Below are 17,860 nucleotides of genomic sequence, written 5' to 3'. Positions count from 1 at the left end.
ATTTTATTGGTGTTATAAGTTTAATCGATTAAATTTTATATAATTTATAATTTATAAATTATTTTAATATTAATTATTAGAATAACTGTAATACATACTTGACATAATTTAAAGTGAAAACTGATTTAAAATTAATTGGAAAATATAACTTAAAAATAAGTATTTTGCTGGGAAAATTAGAATAAATATTATAACAAAAATATTTAAAACATATAAAAAGTAAGAAAAGTATAAGTTTTTCAAAAGTAAAAATTTATAAAAAAAGAAGTAAGAATAATGTAGGTTTCCCAGTGATCAGTAGGCATTAACTACATGTCATGTGTGTTACATATTTTCTACATCTTATTAATTCTACCTCTTCTACGCTCCTAAGAAAGAAAAGGTTGACGTTATTCTATACTAGGGGTCGACCCGCCCTACAGACGGATAAGTTTAGATAAATTTATTATTTTATATTCAATATATTTTAGTTTTATAAAATTTTTGAAATATTATAATAAATTGAACATAATAAATATAATTTTTTTTTTTCTAATGTCATATTGTAAATTTTATTAAATTTGTTAGTTTGAGTTGAAAAAAAACCACTAATTAACATTCTTTTTTTTAAGAGAACACACAATTAAGAAAAATGTAATGGTGTCTATTTACTCTTTTGGTTTTTTATTTCACTTTGATATATTTCGAGATATAAAGTAAGAATAACTAATACATTTTTTTCTAAGAGTTTCACATTTTTTATAGCTTGAATTTTTGTCTTCGTAATTTTTTTTGGTAAAAACGTCTTTGTAATTTTCTAAGAAGGAGATGTAGTTTAATTTTATTTATTATGAAAGCTGAAATAGAAAATCGAGACCATGGAAATACGTTTTTGTGCTCAAACTATAAAAAACGAATCTGGTTATTTCCTTGTAATAAAAGCATGTGTCATACCGTCATACCGATTGTCTAGGTTTGTAATGGTGACATGTTATTGTTGTTCTTATGCTCCGGTAATTTGTCAAGTAACAATCAAGTCTAGTGACTCTAATTTTAAGGATTGATTTTTTTATGTGCTTCCAACAATTGGCCATCCAGATTATGTTTAGTTTCTATCCCAAGGAATCTAACATAGCTTTACAGACTTCATGCTCTTTCCTCCATAATATTATTATACCATAGAGATAGAAGCATTGTCATACAATTCTTAGCTGATATGCATCTCCGTTGATGTTGTTTTTATGAAAAAACTCTTATATTATAGAGACAATTAGGTGAAAATCCAAAAAGAAGTTGCAAATTAGCTAAGTACCTATAACAGTAATAGTTTGATTATTACTGTAGCACAAGGAGACATGAAATTACATGAAGATCCCTAGCACTATGTTTTGGTGTGGAGAGAGGAGTAGGCTTTATTTGGTATCCGACAGTTGGCAATATATTTTGATAATCTTTAAGATATGAAATATATTTACTAAATGATAAACGTATTCTCTCTAGATATTTATTTTCCCGTTCACTAGAACATATTTTTATTTTTTTTACCGTAAAAGCTTTCTTTTTTTTTTTGTCAGCTACTGTAAAAGCTTGCTGCCATTTGTTCTTTCTTTTGTTTTTTACTATATTTTGCTATGATCTTGTTCATAGATTGATGGTTTTCTCTGATGGTTTTCTCTGACTTGTTTAAGCAAGTTCGTATTTTTTTTAAAAGAAATTCAATCTAATTTTTTTTTGTTCGCTTCTTCTTCAGTAGATTTAAGAAGAAGAAAACTATGAAAATATGCATGTATCTCTGTTTTCATATCAGATGGCTTGATTTCTTTCACATACGAATAAATCTTTTCCTTTTTTATTTAGATATTTAGAGCAAAATGTTCATGTGTTCGATCTCTCGAGTTATTGAAACTAGTTAATTCCAAACGCGTGAATCAGATATCTATCGCCGTGTTCGGGTGGTGGATTTGATGAGGGTTTGTCAACTGACTAATGAATGTTTGTCAGAAAAACGTGGTACGTGGACGGTTAGATTATATTTACATTGCTAAAATATTATTTACATGCTATTATAATTCAAAAGATAGATATTCTAGTACATAGCTTTATATAAAATAAAATAGTTGCATATTAGTCAAATGAAGTTTAATGAAGTTAGGTAAATCACATAATATAAGACGAGATGAATTCATGTTAGTCAAATGAAGTTTAACATTCAGAATTAGAAATGTTGCTTGTAAATTGTATTAGACAAACATATACAAATTGCGATTGTTATGCTACATGATGGTGTAGCGGCTAAAACTGTAAGTGTTTTTCTTTAAAGATAATATTAGCTTCAACAAAACAAAACACAAAAGCTTAAAAATGTTTTTAACCGGATAAAACATTCACAACTCAGCTAAAGATAATATTAGCAACCAATAAGAAAGTTAGAGTGTTATAAATTTAAGTAGATGGTCCTAAGTGTTCAAGAAGGTATTTGTTGAAACAGCAAATTTGACAATTTATTACAACCCATAGAACAATGTAAACGTATGTGAGATTGTAGACAGCTAGAACATATATTATACATATAAACTATATAGTATCATTGTTTAAATGTGGGTATACGGTTATAATTATTAATGTATGTGTTATAGTGAACTGTAACATGATCGTTTATTAAAACTCATACAACAAAGGGAAACGTATGTTGCGACTGTGGACGGCTAAAATATATGATATACAAATATATTATAAAGTAGCGTTTTGTAAATCTGTGCAGAAGCTAAAATGTATAGTATACAAATGTAATATAAAGTAGCTTGTTTAAATGTGTGTACATTAGGCCTAGTGAATAACAGAGTACAAGTTTAATTAAGCATCACCAAACAACATGGGACATAAAACAAAGTGTCTCCTCGTAAATACAGAGGGAATCGGAATTGGCGGAGCAAACGGATCACATCTTTTCATGTTGAGTAAAGTCATTTTGTTCTCAAACCGAACTAAGGAGTTCTAGTTATCAAGAGTTGTGTGCTTAAGGAGTTGGTGTAACAGTGTTGTGATGTTGTATGAGTTGTTTGTAAAAGTAGACTACTAAGCAAGGTTAGTATAGTGTTAGTGGGAGTTGGTGAGAGAACCCATCCCTGCTTTTGTTGCTAGTAAGTTAAAAGGGAGAAGTCATAATGTATGTTTGGGTGAAGCTTTTGTATCAGAAAACAGAGTAAAGAAAATCTGTTAAAAAGCTCAAATGTTTCTCTTAGCAAAGTATATGGTCAAGGAGACAAAGTAAAATCACAACATTTCGTGTCCTCATAACTTATTATTTTAACGTTATCCTCCGGCTACTATCTTTTCCCTTGAGTTGTCATTTTTTTTTGGATCAGAGATGATGATGAGCTTTCTAATTAAGGATATCCATCGGCAGCCTATCCAAATCGAAACTGGCTTCGACCCTCCCTTTCTCCTCCACTTCACAATCCTTAAGCAATCCGAAAATCGGTTTGTTTTTTATCCTTAACAACTTTCAATCGACTGGAAATAAGGAAACACCCAAACCAGCCGGAGAACGAGGGTTTCTCTGCAACTGCTAGTAGTTTTCTAAATGAAGAAGCTCTGATGACAGAGATTTCTTCTTTTTATAAGGCGTTGAGAATTTTGGAGATACAAGAAGGTTTGTGGTACGGAGTAACCCTAATGTCCACTGGTTCTTCCCCCGTCGCGAACATTCTTCGGGGAAATCTGGAGGCGGCGTTTCACTACCGATTGGGTCCATAAGGAAATTGAAGAGAACGAAACTGACTTTTAAGAGAAGAGTTATGTCGGATACGATTCAATGAACAAAGGAACAATTGAATATATATAAGAGAAAGTGGCTATTTGGTTTATCCAAAACATTAGAATATATCAAGTTGTCGGACAGAAATAGATTAGTGTATATTTGGTTTATCAGAAATAGGATGTATTAAAAAGCTGTGGGCATCGGGAAAATAGAATACATGTAGAACACAGTAGGGGTATAATGGTCCTACAAACGTCGACAATTCCTAAGTTATCACCAAATGTGCATTTAGCTAATTAAGTGGTTTTCCTTATGTGTAGAGTGCAATATCTCTATATTATACGTATGTAATGAGAACCGTTAGCGAAACATCGTCGTATTAGGTCATAACTCATAAATGTCCTAAATTAAGCAAAAAAGTCAGCTATTCTCTCTCGGGCTCTAAAATCGAGGTCTCGTCGGCGGCATTCTTGCTTCTCGCCGCCGGTGGCGTTCTTCTTCGCCGGCGTCGAGCTCTTACCTCCTCTCTCTTGCTGCTCTTCAATCTCTTGTTTGTCATGGTCTCTCTGTTAGTGCTCTGTATGTCGTCACTGTCGGGGTCTCGCCGGATCTGTACCTGTGTGTACATCAGAATGGCTCTCCTCTCCGTCGGACCTCATGGTGCTTGCTCAAGCTTCACTCCCGCTCACCAAGTCTTCTCCACCGTGTCCTTCGGTCTCCTGTCCTGTCACGCTTCCACCACCATCACTCCAGCAGGGTACTGTCACGCCTGCCTGGCTTCCGAGACCGACGACGACCCCCACCGAAAACCTCTCACATATCCGCTGCAATCTCCTCTCCCGTCCGTAGATCTAGTGGTCATAGCATCGTGTGGTACCGGCGAGATCCGTTTATCAAGCGACATATCCAACGCATCTCCGATCTGCTACACTGGTTTCTCTGACCACTCCGACGAGATCCTCGCCTCAGCGTCTCCATCTGCGCCTCACTATCTTCATCTTTGCCGTCGAGATCAAGCCGATTGGTATCTTGAGATGGGCCTTCATTTTTCTCTGATGGATTTGTCGAGCTCTGTTGAGTTCCCTTTGACCATATCTGTGTTGATTCTCAAGAGGACGTGTTCCACTTGCCAGTGGATCAGTTTTAGTTACAAGACGAGTTTGTTTACCCGATACGGTAATATCGGTGTTCAAAGTATCATATCTGAAACGCATCCTGCCATGGATCTGTTCCACTTTTCCTCCGACCCTTTCACCTCCACTTCACCGCAACCTCAAGCCTCACCTCCCAGTGGTCGTCATGATTAAAGCTCCGACGCTTAGCCTAATCTAGAGACACCGTTTACACAGTAGCGGTTTTATCAAATCGACACTGACGCTCCCCTTGCGACTCCATCTCCTCCTCGTCGCCGGATCTACTATGCAAGAGTGTGGAAGCGCCAGATTTGTTCGTTACTACATCACCGCTGCGCTTCTATCACACTATGCCGTCTCAAGCATCGACGATTCTTCACGGAGCCGGATCTATGACCCTCCCAATCTCCTCATCACTGAAACTATTGTGCAAGAGTGTGGATTCGCCAGAACTATTAACTACATCACCGCTGCGCCTCCATCACATTACGCCGTCTCAAGCATCGACGGTTCTTCACAGAGTCAGCTGTGCAACCTTCTAACCGGAGTTGTTGCACGGAGATCCAACCCCCCCCAAGCTTTTTACCTCTTATCCGATGTTTGCTCACACACGTTCTGGTTGAACGAGTGCGATTACTGTATGCGTAGGTTTCTTTCAGTTACAAATTATTGGACTCGATGTTGAGTTCTGAAGTTTGGATCCAATTAAACCATCAGCTCGGTCATCAAACTTCATCCTAGGCGCCTCTTTGGAGGCAAAGCTAGAGCTTGAGATTCACCTAGTCTCTTCGATAAGTTTTGTTGGGTTTAAAGCTGATTGTGCTTGTTTCATCGTCATATCAAGTCAGATAGGACTTCGTACTCTTAATGTTGTCTACGGTTCTGGAGCTTGTCACCTAAGGCTCTTGCCATTCAAGATTCCAACGTCTTCTTGTAAGTGTATCAAAGTCGTTTTCGACTATCAATTGTTCTTTCGAACAATCACCATGGGAAAAAAAATGGAGCTTCCCTTTGGGTTTTTTCGTTTCGCTGAGCATGACTCGTCCCTAGATGGTTCCATCTTTAGTTGTTTTGTAATGTTTTCTAGCTTCATTCTACCGTTGAGCATGTCTCCGGGATCTTCTGCTTCAGTTGTAAACTTTTGTGCTCTTTGAGTTTTTTAATTTAAGTTTGGTGTTACAAAAAAAAAAGCAAAAAAAAAAACTCATAAATGTCATAAAACAAATGCTCGAAGAAACTGTCACAAAAGAAGGGCTGAAGCTTCTGAGCGAGTCCACATGGCAAAGGCACAAGATACAATGCTCAAAGAAACTACCAAGGAGAAGGAAATCTTCGTGGAAGCTAATTTTGAAGATGCTAAGACGCTTGCTCAAAGAGGAGAGGCGTTGTACCTTAGAATCTTTGCGATCAAGAAACTGTTGAAGAAGCTTGAAACTGAGAGAGAATCTGTTGATTTAAAGTTTAAGGATATTGTGAGAAGTCTTTCTCATCTTCTTGTTCATGCTTCCGATCCCTACGAATAGTATCATGGAGCTGTAAGGAAGGCGAAAGGCGAGCAAGCAGATGAGGAATTTGCGAGAGAGGCAACGCGGAGTGCACATATCATATGGTTTAAGTTTCTTAGTTCTCTTTAGAGAACAGTTGAGATTCTTGGTTGTCTTTAGAGCAAGTCTAGAGCTCTTGTTGGTTATTGTTTTGTACTTTGTTTTGATGTTCTATTTCAGACTTTGTGTGTTGTTATCTCAGGAGAGAGAGAATGGGAGATAGAGAGAGGAAAACATAGAATTTTTTGTTCAGATTTCATTTCTAATAAAATAAGATTTCAATAGTTCATAAAAATGTTGGGGATGTTCAAACCTCAATGCATTTGATTAGGCTTGGCTCGTGAGTTCCAGAGGCTTTCGGTTATTGGTGAGAAATCTCACGTACATGCTGAGGTGTGAGGATATGATTACTTAAGTGTTCGGGTCTCGGATGAATAAAGAAGCAAAACCTAGCTCAAATTTGGCATGTACTCATGTGTCGTTCTTATTCTTCTGTAACCTCTTGCACTCAATAGATTCTTGTGGCGAATACGGCCTAGAATGCCGACTTCTACAGCAAACTACGGAACACCAACAACAACAATAAGAACTAATTATTACAGATGAAGACCAAAGAGACTAAGCAATACAATGCGGCCACGGCAAGAAAGGCTTCTCTACAGGAGGATATTGTAACAGGACATCATTAGAGTGAGAAGTTAATAATATGAGTATATATGTGAGGCAAGATCAGGAGACGTACCTTTTCATCAGCGTGGAACATGTAAACACCCATGAGCTCTCCCTACGTTGTGTGCCTCAAAAAAAGGAAGGAGGTCTCCAAATCTCCAAGCTGGATTGGAGAGGTCACCATCGTCACAGGCTCCAGTTTAAAGAATATGGTGAAGCTATGAGATTTGGAGGTCTTCATCCTTCATTTATAGTCTGAGAAATTAGGGATTTGCAAAGCGGTGATAGGAAGAAGTAATTAACATCGTGTAGTGGGGCAAGAGAGATATAATTGAGACTCTCTATGAAAACTTTCAATGAGGATTAGAAACGTTACACTTACGTTTTCACAGCGGCTCTGGAAAAAGGGAATGGAGAAGACAACGGCTTAGGAAGGAGAGGTGGGCCTTAAGTAGGCTTCGAAGATAATATCAGTGTGTGCTACGGGTTTTTGACTTAGATAGAAGCTTTTTATCAGAAAATTTGTTCGTTGAATTATGCGAAGAAAAGCATGAACTTTAGAGAGAGGACGGGATAGACAATGCTGATGTGGCTTAAGGAGAAGTGAGAATAGTCTATTTTATTGTAATAGAAGATGAGTATAAGTTATTGTCTTGAAGGTATATATATAGTACATGTTTTCAATAAACTTTGTTTCGGTATATATGGCAGGTTCTAACCTTAAGCTTGTCCTCATTGTGGATGTGTTTGTGCTCGTGTTCCAAGTGTCTTGAAAACCTCTTTGACACTTAGGGTTAAGAACAAGCTATCGATTGCTTCTATCTGAAGACTTGTACGCAATCACGTATGTTATGAAATCTTGTGACCTGAATCTATCCTCACTGCAATTCACGAAAGTTTCAATTTGATATATGGTATCACATTGTCATTCAATAAAAAAAATTCAAACCGACATAAATTAAGGCAACACCATATTGGTTTTAGAATCATACAAACCCAAACATCCATCCCATGGTAGGAGGTAATATAAAATAGTTTCTCTATCAGCAGCTTGAGTTTCAGAGCCCCGATTCAATCAGATAGTCCCACGACCATATTGCACTGTCCAGGAGCCATTGGTTCTTCAAAGATACCAAACACCAAGGCTTGTATGGTCTTCGTGATGGTAACACCCCCAGCTCCCTAAAAACACAACACCGGTTCGTAAAAAACAACCGTCTTGTAAACAAAAGAAAAAAAAAATGCTTCTTCATAGAACCAACCAGAAAAAGTTACCTTATTTCCTCGAATGACAGCATTTGGTTATCCTTGGATTACCATGACTTTGTTCCACCGATGAACAATCCTATTGGGGCAAGTGTTCCAGGCTCCGCAAAGTCATTGTTGATGCCACTGATCTCCTCAGGCTTCAACTAAAACAACAACAATAGTAAAAAAAGAGTAAGAGAAAAGGAGACAATGCAGTATCAAATTTCTCATAAGATTCCATCAAAGCAAATTTCTCATAAGATTCCATTTCAAAAGTCACAACTTTCTGTTTAAACTTTGTGTATATAACTTCTTCTACTGCATCTCTCTCAAATCTTCCAATGGACACCACTAATTAAACCCATGAGGTAACAACATTTATATACTTGTAGAAGTTCTATCAATAAATCCAACTAGAGAAGTCAATCAAGTTAAAGAACTAAACTGATCACGAGCACGTAACACGAGGCCCCAAAAAGGTTGCAGCTTTAAATACAGATCGAACCAGAAACAACAAAGTCTCGTCGAGTCAAACGCACATAGCTAATAAGAATCAGCTATGAGCCCAGACGCTACCGTCTTAGCCGAGAATTGCGGCGGCGGTGAGGCGGTTGCCTTCAACGTCTCACATCAAATGATCGTCTTCTTAGTCGGCTCTGCTTCGTCTTCCGTGGTTGATCGGAATGTTGTAGAGACAGCGTCAAGAGTGGGTGGCAGTGGCATTTACGCAAATATATAGAGGTATACATGAACGACACGTGTCAGTATGACTTTATACGTTTGTCATCTTATAGGCATTTTGTAAACTCTTTTTGTTCGAAATAAAAATAGGGTGATTTAGTTGAATATTCATAAGAGGGGAGGAAATGAAGAATATGTCCATAGCTATGGTACTTGCTTTTCGATGGGACAATTAGCATTGAAAGTTGCCCATTTTCGCCTCATCCACGCTTGAGAGAAGTAAGAGTTTTGTAGGTTAAATACGTGAGTGTTACCACTTTTAAACAAGTGTGTATTACCGCTTCTAACTATTTTTTCTGTGGCTAAAAATAATCACATTAAGCCATATAGGCATAGGTTGGTCAAAATTTAATAACTAGCATCCGCAACCTATACTATAAGTACAATAGTTTAGTATGTTGTACGTTGTGCAATTGACATAGGTAAAACATATAAGGGAACTACTAAGTTCAGCACTATAAGCAACAACCTATACTATAATACCAGTAGGATAGTTTATTGGGATTTCTGCAATTGACAGAGGTCAACAGTGTGATCACATCTACTAAGTTTGTCAATTTCATTAACATACTATACTATATTTACAAAAGTATAGTATTTTAGTTTTCTGCAATTACCATTGACTAAACGTATAATGAACCTACTAAGTTTGGGAAGAACATGAGCAACGTCAACAATTAGTAAAATGTTATAGTCCGTTGGGGTTAGTGCAAATGACTAGGTCTAACTGTATATATCAACTTGTACTATATTACACTTAAGTACTATGCTTACCTACTCATGGCGGCCTACATTGCCGGCCTTGGTATTTAACATTCATACACAACTGTAGAGTTACATATCTAATTTGTAACGTCACTGATTTTGCAGATTACAACCGGGGAAAACGAAAGGTTTAAGGTGATTACGAAAGTAGTGATGTATAGAACAACATAGACATTATACAAATACGATAACATTAATCGTTGAAACGGTGTTGGTATGTAAAACACATAGATATCACTCCACAGGAAATTGCTGGAGGTGGTCGAGGTTGAAGCTTGGGAAAATTCTACTGAGTATGTTTGTGCTGCAATTCTAAGTTCTTCTTATGTTACTTTGGTTGCATGGTTCAGGCTCCATGTCTCATTAAGTTCAATAAGGAAATGCGTTACAACACACGATAATCTTGTGGCGTGTAAACAAAGAAGGTGTTACAGTTAAATCATTGGTACTGTAAGATATAAACCTAATAGGATGGTTAGGATAACTATTCTATATATATAAACCTCGTAGAATGGTTAGGACATAACTGAAAGCAGTGCTTTTAAACACATACACTAATACTACTTACATTACACTTATAGTATAGTACATGCTGAATGGGTACCATGTTTTCTCCCATTGATAAATTAAGTCTCTAAATACATATATGACCTAGCCATAAACAGATGCAATTTTCATAGATTATTCAGACATTTTATATGGACCTACATTATACACATACAAGCTTCCATTTGGTTTACGTTCACAACATAAGGGATTCTATACTATAATCGGCTATCGATAGTCTAGTCCATTCGAGTGTAACAATAAGTTCTCGACCAATAAAGAAAAAAATTAATTTACCAAATTTTTCCGGCCGTCATTACCCTGTCCAACTCCCTCTGCCAAAGTTACGAGGCGGTGGCAATGTCAGTTATTTCTCACTCAAGAAGGCGCATACCATTGAATCTTATGGGAACAATAACGCTTAAAAAAACAAAATTTGGTACCTTGTCTCCGTCGGTGTAAATGGATTAGGTGTTTGTTTAACAGTTCACCGCAAATGGTTACGGCAGTGAAACCCTAACACCACCTGTCTCTCACTTCAGTAGGTTATCAACTCCCTTTTGGGGCTTTCCGATTGTTGACGTTACTTTAAATCACACATGCAATATCTGACTTTCGCAATCGAATATCGTAAAAGAAAGCAAACGGAAAAAGTGTTTTTGGAGTTACAGTTTCTTGGATAAAGTGAAGAAATGGGACGGTTTGCCTTTCCACGCGCAGGAAAAGGCTAATTTTGGAACTTCAAAGCATATTATATAACGTATCATACCCATTGAATTGTTATGGTTACTAACTTAATTTCTTATGGGCTATGTACATGAGTCCAAATTTCCCATAAAAATACCATATCATCTTCTTCTTCTTTTTTTAACCGTATCATCTTTGTAACCAGCAAATAGTTGTTTGACAACAACAACAAAAAGCCACGGCAAATGTTTTTAAGAAAAATAATAAACACTCAATACAAGCATAAAAAAAAGTAACGGACAGGAAAAAAAAGAACAGACAAAACAAAGAGTAACTGGACTTGTCTTTTTCGAGAGACTAGAGATTGATCCGAGGAGCACCCGTGATGACTTCATCAATAATGGTTAGTGAGATGAAACGAATGAGGAGTTGATGATCAGTTATCTTGTACATGCTTGAGCACCTAGCAACTTTAAAACGATCGACTTTCACAATGGAACATGCTTTCAAAGATGACATGTAATGATTAGCACGTCCGACGGGAGTATACCCATGAATCACGGAATCTGCAAATAATATTATTAAACAAAGAATCAGAAAATCAATTAAAACAATTATGTTAAATAAGTGTGATAGATCAACTTACCTTTTTATCAAGGAAGAGAACCGTGATTCCCACAAACTCCCTGTCTTTCTTGAAGTTCATGGAATCCCATAAGCGAGGAAGCCAGAGGCTATGCTCTGACTACTACGACCAAGACGGAGAGACTCGAAGGTTGAGTGACGGACGCCGGGACACCGGTTTGACGAACTAGAGAGGCAGAGAGAAACATTTTCTAGAACATGGTTAAATCTAAGAGGAATCAATGATTTTTGTGGAGATGCAGATTGGGTTCATCAAAGATGATAATCATATATATAGGGTTTACATAGGTAGGGACTACAAATCCGAAACATTTATGATCAAGCGATTTAAGATGTGGACATGAAGAGTTCACTGGTGAAAAAATAAATTACGAACAGACACACGGCGCAACTCTGTAACTCAGACTTGTTTGAGTTTACAATATGTGAAAACTATAATTGTTGCAAACTTGAGTTTTTTTCATATAACGTGATTAATTTCATTTAAAAATGAAACCCATAACACACTTGTAGGCCCAACTCTCAGAGGAAGCCGAAGAAGCAAGGGCTTCCGACCTTCATAAATAGATATTAGGTTCGGTCATCAATGTACAAAGTATCATTTAGCTTAGTGATATAAATGTTGGTGTTCATATCTCAATAACCTGGATTCGAGCATTGGACTTGACGTTTTTTCATATTTTTTAAAAGTGAGACCCATAAAACGCTGACTTGGCGGACTGAGGAGCGTGCAAAACTCAACTATTATAATATAGATAGATAGATTTTTTTTCTCTCTCGCTTAAAAACTGTCGGAATATATATTTTTTAAAACAATGTGAACTCATATTACTTGTTATACAAGGCCCAACTAATAGGTTTCAATAAATGGAAAGTAACAATGAATTATTATACTTGTTGTAGAAGAATCGCCACCTTTCACATTTATGATACACACGAGAATACTCTTCCCAATTGCATATACATACCCCATATGTAATATGTTTTTTGTATTCTCTTGTAAGATCCTTTGATGCCCACCACCTGTTTGATCAAATTCCCCTAAAAGCGAAAAAAGCTCTTCTCTCACTCTCTTGCCTCTTTTGATTTGTATAAAAATGGGTTGCCTTTTGTTGGACTGACGGTTTTTCCTCCTTCTCCATTCAAAAGTAGTCTCTTCTGTCATATTCGTGGAGAGACAGAGAGTTTGTCTGATTTGATTGTCGTTATGACTAGTCCGAAGAGAAACAAGGCGAAGATCGTCAATGGTCCTGGTGGTTATATACTACATGACGTTCCTCATCTCATTGATTATCTTCCTGATCTTCCTGTACGTTGCAGCACTTGATCTCTGCTTCCTGCCTGTTTGAAATTTTGAATAAAATAAATGAGGAATCTTTGTCTTTGGATTTGATCATGTTTGATCTGTTCATGGTTTGCTCGAATCAAATGGTGATATTTCGTAGCTTTAAGTATGTTTAACGTTGTTTTTTTCCTTCCTGTGTTATGTTACTTGCAGACATATCCGAATCCATTACAAGACAATCCAGCTTACTCAGTTGTTAAGTATGTATTTTTTTTTTAACGTTTTGATTGCTTAAATGTTCATACTTTTAGTTTTGTTTACATGTTTTTTTTTTCATTTTTTTTTATCAGGCAATACTTTGTTGATGCAGATGATAGTGTTCCTGAGAAGGTAAATTGAAGAATTGTGTTACTCAGAAATTTTGAAAATAAAAATGTTCTCTTTTTTTTTTTTGTTCTTGTTATTAAGATTGTAGTGCACAAGGATGGTCCAAGAGGAATCCATTTCAGACGCGCCGGTCCACGCCAAAAGGTTTACTTCGACTCCGACGAAGTCCACGCTTGCATTGTCACATGTGGAGGTCTATGTCCCGGTCTCAACACCGTCATCAGAGAAATCGTCAGCAGCTTATCATGCATGTACGGTGTAAACAGAATCCTCGGAATCGATGTAAACTTTCTGATACATACATAACAAAAATATTGATCCCTTCTTGGCTTAGTGTCCTGATGATTTCTCATTAGTACAGGGTGGATACAGAGGATTCTACGCCAAGAACACTATCCCCTTAGACTCCAAAGTCGTCAACGACATCCACAAACGCGGAGGAACAATCCTCGGGACCTCTCGAGGTGGACATGATACCGCGAAGATAGTTGATAGCATCCAAGACCGAGGAATCAATCAGGTTTACATTATTGGCGGAGACGGAACACAGAGAGGAGCTTCAGTAATCTTTGAGGAGATTAGAAGGCGAGGACTCAAAGTTGCTGTGGTTGGAATCCCGAAGACAATCGATAACGATATACCGGTGATAGATAGATCTTTTGGGTTTGATACTGCCGTGGAGGAAGCTCAGAGAGCTATCAACGCAGCACATGTTGAAGCCGAGAGTAATGAGAATGGTATCGGTTTTGTTAAGCTTATGGGTCGTTACAGTGGTAAGTTTTTTTCTTAACATTACCGTATAAAAAACCTTTTAGAGCTGTTACTGATTAAAAAAGGCTAAACCAGGATTCATAGCGATGTATGCTACATTAGCAAGCAGAGATGTGGATTGCTGTTTGATTCCGGAGTCACCGTTTTACCTTGAAGGAGAAGGTGGACTGTTGGAGTTTATAGAGAGACGGCTTAAGGAGAATGGTCACATGGTGATTGTTCTTGCTGAAGGAGCGGGACAAGACTTGATGTCCAAAAGCATGGAGTCTAATACTCTTGAGGATGCGTCTGGTAACAAGCTTCTTAAAGATGTTGGCTTGTGGCTATCACAAAGCATCAAGGTAGATAAATAGAAAGATTAGGCCTGCGGTTATTAACCAAACCTGCCGAACCGAACCAAAAAGTTTGGGTTTTGGTTCAATTCTATTAGAAGGTTCGGTTCAATTCGGCAACTGAAAAAACAAATTTGGTTTTTGGTTTGATAATCGGTTAGTTCGGTTTTCTTAAAAAGAAAAAACAATTACCAAATAATACCAGTTTTGACCAAAATTATGAACCGAACTAACCAAGTTCCAAACTGAAATAAGCAAACTTAACAAAAAATAAAATTTAATTCAGTTTAAAGTAAAAAAAATAATCGAAAACCAAAAAAAAAAAAATCAGTAGAAAATTTTGAAACCAGACTCACCAAAAACCGAACCAAATTCATTTTCGGTTTACTTCAACAAGATTTCGACCAGAATTAACCGAATTTCGAACTAACCGAACCCGCAGGCCTAAGAAAGATTGTAACTTACTCTTACACAATTGCACAAAACTCATTGTAATGTTTTTACTTGTAGGATCATTTTAAGAAGAATAATATGGTGATGAATCTCAAATACATAGGTAACAAGATCATAATCCTTTAAACTATTTGGATCGGCTTTTCTTTTAAACTCGTTTTTTCGGTTCTAGATCCTACATACATGATTCGGGCTGTTCCAAGCAATGCATCAGACAATGTTTACTGTACACTTCTTGCTCAAAGTGCGGTTCACGGTGCAATGGCTGGATACACTGGCTACACAAGTGGTCTTGTCAATGGAAGACAGACATACATCCCTTACTACGTAAGTTACTGACACTAATAAGATGACAGAGACTGTGGTTTTGCGGGATTGTCCTGATTTGATATTTTTCTTATGTTGCAGAGAATAACAGAGAAACAGAACCATGTGGTGATTACTGATAGAATGTGGGCAAGGCTGTTGTCTTCTACAAATCAGCCAAGCTTCTTGGGCACTAAGGATATACCTGAGGAGAAGAAAGAGCTTCCGGTGACGCCACTTCCTGACGGCGAAAAGTGTGACGCAGTTGTGGATATTCCTCCGGTGACTAAAGAGGTCACCAAGTGAAAGTAAAAAAAGCTTTCAGGTATATATATATTCAGGCCTTTCTGGAAACGAAAGTGAAATGATTATTTCTTGCGACGGTTTTGCTCCAGTAGGAAACACAACTTTTTTGTTTCTTTTAGATGTTTAGTTTTGTAACATCTTTTTGCACCTTTCATATCTTATGGTTATGAAGGAATGAGGCAATATTTTTTGGTGTGATGTACAATACAATTGTTACTCCCTACTACAAGTAAAGAAAAGTTTACCCTAAATACACGTAGCAAATTAAAAGACGACAATAAGTAGATTAGAGCAATCTTATTGGTGAGATGCTCAGTAAGTATCTCATGCATTATATTTAATTTTTTAATTGATGACATATGGTGTAGTTGATTTACTTTGATTTAGGAGTATAAATCATTGATAACTCAAAAATATTACCAATCATGCATTATATTTAATTTTTTTAATTTTAAATTTGATTTAACATGTGTTGTAGTTGAGTTACAATTTTGACTTAGACCCTTTATAAAATTGTTAACTCAAAATATAAACCAATATCAACCAAAATTCCATGTTTTAGAAGTTAAGTTGCAAATTTCATTTATTTTTCTCCTTAAAAATAAAAATAAAATAATGAGTTTTCCAAAACTTACATATGTAAAGTTATGTTTGTTTGTAGATTTCATTTTGTTTAAGATTGTAGCCATGATTTGAAATTTTTACTGCAAATTACATTGAAGTAATAAAATACTCCAAAAACAATAATTACACATCATTATTTTTAAATATCAAATCTTAATAATATTTTTAGTTTCGAAATTTATAGTTTTGTACTATTACATTAATTAAAAACTAATACACTATTATTGTATTAAACTTCAATCATTTCAATTTAGAATAGTATTAATATATAATTTTAATCTATGAATAATTGATCTTGTTAGATAGAATATATTTATTTTAAAATTTATAAAAAATGTACAAATATTTTTAATATCATTTAATGTATACAATTAAGATTTAAAGTGTAAGTATTTTTGGTTTTATTCACAATAATATTAGCCAACTATAAAGTGACAAGTGTCAGTTGCCATAGGTTTTAAAAAGACCGGCTGTTACACTTTTGATTTAATTTTTTTCTTTTTTATTTATTTGTATTATCTTTTCGTTTCAGATACCCCTTTGCATACCTTTCATTGGAGCTACTTTTAGGTCCATCGCCGGAAAAGAGAGGAGTTGGTTCCTTACATCGCAGCCAATAGCTGATCTGACGGTGGCTGGTGGTGAAGAGATCGTGGTGAAAATTCTGGAGTTCCTTTTACTACAAATGGATTGCACCGATCATGTTTGGAAGACAAACTTGACGATGATGGTGGCTTGTATTTGAGCATGTTTCTTATGATAATGCATGTTTCGTACAACTCCATAAGCAAACACTCTAGAAGTCAAACGAAAAAAACGATACACTTTCATCCCAAAACTTTTTAAACAGAATGATAATATTAATTTTTTTTATTCATAGTAATAACGGCAAAAAAATAGTCATTAAAATCATAAATTTTCAAATTAAAGCAGAAAAAAAATTTCAACTCGTGTTTGAACCCAAAAATATCTTCAACTTTTGAATATTGGATGTTTAAACTCTCATATTTTGTTGACTCGGCCATTTAAAAAATTCAAAAAGTCAATTATTACACTCGATTAAAAAAATTAAACATTTGTTAACTCTCTAGCAACGTCGTTTTGAAAACTGATTAAAAACTTAATTATACGACGTTATTTTTCATAGATAGCAATCATTTATCCCTTCGCTTTGTGAACCCCGGAAAATCCCAAATTGAAAACCCTGAAATCTTTATACTTATATTTGAAATTTTCTAGGTTTTCCGAGAGACAAGGGATTAAGTGCTTAAACAAACACTACAAGAAAACACATGCTTAACGAGGAAATTTAACGAGAAAAAACAATCATCGTAAATTTACGTCGATTTTACGAGGAACTTACGTGGAAAACTAAAGTCATCGTTATTTCCTCGTAACGTAACGACAAAAGTGTTTCGTCGTAAAGTGGATGTAATTTGACGAGTATTTTACAAGAAAAAACTATTTTCTCGTAAATACGACGTAAACTTTGCGTGTTATTTACGAGGAAATAGTTTACGTGTATTTAGCGAGAAAATTTTGAATCCACCAACTTTGTAGGTGTTACACGTTTTTTTGCCACCTAATTAATTTTCGTCGTAAATTCATAGGAAAATTACAACTACCAGATTCAAAATTTCCTATAAATATGGATGTTTGAACATCATTTTAAACACACC

At 35.9% G+C, this 17,860-nt stretch overlaps 1 protein-coding gene and 1 long non-coding RNA gene across 2 annotated transcripts; one reads left to right on the top strand and one right to left on the bottom strand.

The window, feature by feature from the left end:
- Window positions 1-7,985: 7,985 nt before the first annotated feature.
- On the bottom strand, window positions 7,986-9,057 carry LOC106325847. Its single transcript, XR_001267065.1, has 3 exons — window positions 8,779-9,057; window positions 8,361-8,497; window positions 7,986-8,267 (listed from the first exon to the last, which is right to left on the bottom strand). It is a non-coding gene; the product is annotated as an uncharacterized LOC106325847 (long non-coding RNA).
- A 3,519-nt stretch (window positions 9,058-12,576) lies between these two features.
- Window positions 12,577-15,730, top strand: LOC106325312 (ATP-dependent 6-phosphofructokinase 7-like). Its single transcript, XM_013763353.1, has 9 exons — window positions 12,577-13,026; window positions 13,216-13,262; window positions 13,353-13,392; window positions 13,471-13,671; window positions 13,751-14,162; window positions 14,236-14,501; window positions 15,003-15,048; window positions 15,118-15,272; window positions 15,354-15,730. Exons 1-9 carry the CDS (start codon window positions 12,925-12,927, stop codon window positions 15,555-15,557), a joined length of 1,473 nt encoding a protein of 490 aa, XP_013618807.1. The 5' UTR covers window positions 12,577-12,924; the 3' UTR covers window positions 15,558-15,730.
- Window positions 15,731-17,860: the final 2,130 nt, after the last annotated feature.

Source organism: Brassica oleracea, chromosome C2, assembly GCF_000695525.1.
Source record: "Brassica oleracea var. oleracea cultivar TO1000 chromosome C2, BOL, whole genome shotgun sequence".
NCBI lineage: Eukaryota > Viridiplantae > Streptophyta > Magnoliopsida > Brassicales > Brassicaceae > Brassica > Brassica oleracea.
This window is presented reverse-complemented; position numbering and strand designations above follow the sequence as displayed.